Source organism: Nansenia antarctica (assembly GCF_963989245.1).
Source record: "Nansenia antarctica genome assembly, contig: SCAFFOLD_181, whole genome shotgun sequence".
NCBI lineage: Eukaryota > Metazoa > Chordata > Actinopteri > Argentiniformes > Microstomatidae > Nansenia > Nansenia antarctica.
The window spans coordinates 15,648-18,155 of record NW_027663169.1 but is presented as its reverse complement, the minus strand read 5'-3'; the positions used below and the strand labels follow the sequence as shown (position 1 = coordinate 18,155).

General features: G+C 45.1%; 1 protein-coding gene across 1 annotated transcript; it reads right to left on the bottom strand.

Annotated features, from left to right (window-relative positions):
* Positions 1-302: 302 nt before the first annotated feature.
* On the bottom strand, positions 303-715 carry LOC308175246 (non-histone chromosomal protein HMG-14A-like). The gene has a single exon (XM_080550950.1). The coding sequence runs from the start codon at positions 673-675 to the stop codon at positions 367-369; it is 309 nt and encodes a 102-aa protein (XP_080407076.1). The 5' UTR covers positions 676-715; the 3' UTR covers positions 303-366.
* Between the last annotated feature and the right edge of the window lie 1,793 nt (positions 716-2,508).

The following is a 2,508-nucleotide window of genomic DNA, read 5'->3' as shown; positions in this document are numbered from 1 at the left end:
GCTTAAGGGGGGGCAGGAGGTCAGGGGGAGAAAACACAGCAACACACAACTCACAACATAGCCAATAAGGCCCGGGACACACTTCCTACACCAAACAAGCCTTCAACAATCATGAAATGCCATTTAAAAAGATTTTTGTGTGTTCATCATCTTGCTTGCAGACACTTGATATGACCACTGCAAGTCTGCAAGGCGCTCCATATTCAGCTTTGCTTTGTGCTAAAAATCTGTACGGATACTTATAAAATCATTGCTAAAAATATTCCTCTGTTAAGAATACGCCTTGGAGGGGAAACCACGTGAGAGACTAGGGGCAGGCTGGGGGGAGGGGGTCAAGGGTTAGGGTTCAGGGGGTCGGCAGTGTTGCTACTCAGACTTGGCCTCCTCCTTCTCTGGCTCAGGAGCATCCTCCACCTCGTTGGTCTTGGCGTCTCCATTCTCAGAGTGGTTCTCCTCGTTAGCCTCGGCCTCTGCGTTCTCCTTCACCTTGCTCTTGGTCTTCCTGTCCGCGGTCTTGTCGATCACAGCCTTTTCTTTCTTGGCTGCCTTGGCTACCTTCACCTTTGGTTCAGCCTTGGCTGGGGCTGGCTTTCTCACCGCCGATAACCGAGCTGATCTCCTCTGGGGCTCGTCCTTCACCACCCCCTCTCCTCCAGCCTGCTTTCTCTTGGGCATGTTGATTTCGTGGAGATTTCTTTACAAATACAACTAAAAACTTTTTTCCGCCTTTTTTTTAACTTTCACATATACTGTACTTGATTCATAAAACAATTACAACTATTAAAAATATACAGCACAGTTTCAATTAGGAAATATTTGCCATTGTGCGCAAAAAAGGGTGAAGATTATATATAGAGAAAAAAAAAGATATAATAATAATAAAGATACAAGCCTTTTCAGTCTGACTAGAGGGTGATGTTAAGGTCTTAAGATTAGCAAATCTTTGTAAACAAAAATAAGGTAAACCTATTAAGTACAGTTGTCTTTTTTCTTTCCAAAACATTCCCTCACTCTCACTAGAAGAATGGCAAAACATTCCCTCACTCTCACTAGACGAATAGAAGAATGGCAAAACCAGGCAATTATTTCCCAGTTAAAACAAATGAAATGGTAAACCCCAGCTTCTTATTCAATGTTTCCCTCACTCAATCTAGATATAAAAAAAAACTGCTGGCAAAATGTCTTTTTTTAATGGATTGAATGCATCCTAATGGATTAATGGATTGAATGCATCCTATGATTGAATGCATCCTATGATTGAATGCATCCTATGCATCCTATGCATCCTATGCATCCTATAAAAAACCTGTATCACAAATCGACAAAATGTCTCTTTGGTCTGAAATAGCCCTTTGTAACATATTTTCATCCTGAAATAATATCTAATATGTTTTTATGAAAGTCATCTTGGATGAGTAAAGCATTACAGTGCTGCCCATGACTGACAGCATACATCAATAAGTAAGGAAGAAATAACAACAATATGGTTAAATCACACAATTTCTAGTTTTTCTCTCTCTTTTTTTTAAAAATTAAGTCACATTTTTACTGGTTCAAAAACTATTTATTTTCAAACAGTGCTGAGTAAGTCAAAGACCCTTGGTGGTATGTCACATGGTACACGTGAATGCTGTCATTCATATTCATGTGTTAAATAGTAACCCAATGGAGAAACTTAACTAACCAGCTAACTTTGATAAACTCACAGAAATAACTCTTAAGAATCTTTTTTTTTTTTACTGGGAAATAACTTAAACTAGGGAAGTGCTTAGGGTATTTTGGACAGTTAATCAACTGGGTAAAATACCTCCCTGGTCAGAGCTGGAAGTGGTCAGTCAGTTTGTATGTCTAGCAGTCGACCTCTCCATATAATCGAGTTCACTTCCAGTGAGGAATTCTACCCTCCATGGTCCCTGGATAGTCTCCATGCCTCTCCCCCCCCTAACCCTAGCCCTGCACAGATCCTAGTACACCCTGTAGTCACACTTTGCCATGGCCATGTAAGCATCCAGCTCTGCGTCTAGTTGTCTCTTGGACTTGGACATGTAGTCGTCTATCTGGTTGTCCAGCTCCTCCTTGGTGACTGTGATGGGGGGGCTCCTGGCCCAGAAAGACCCTCTGGTGCTCAGGCCCAGAGCTCCTCTCCTCCCTCTCCCTCCTCCCAGACCAGACCTGGTGCCAGGGCTGACCAGAGGTCCAGACCTGTAGGCCTGGCCACCGTGCATCCTCAGGCCCCAGTGGTGTCCCAGCCTGGCTCCATCCCCCTGGCCTCCTCCTCTCTGACCCAGCAAACTAAAATCCAAGCGTGTCCCATGGAAGCGTGTTCCTCTGGCTCGGGTCACACAGGATCCTCTGGCTCGGGTCACACAGGATCCTCTGGTTCGGGTCACACAGCATCCTCCCCCAGCCGGCAGGCCTCTGCCTCCCCGCTGCGTCATCTCCTTCCTGGGCCGGCCAAGACGCGTCTGGACCCCCAGGCGCTGTTTCAGGCTCCTCCAGGGCTCCAGG

Excerpts from the sequence above, each read along its gene's own strand:
- LOC308175246 (XM_080550950.1), bottom strand. The coding sequence starts at position 675 with ATGCCCAAGAGAAAGCAGGCTGGAGGAGAGGGGGTGGTGAAGGACGAG.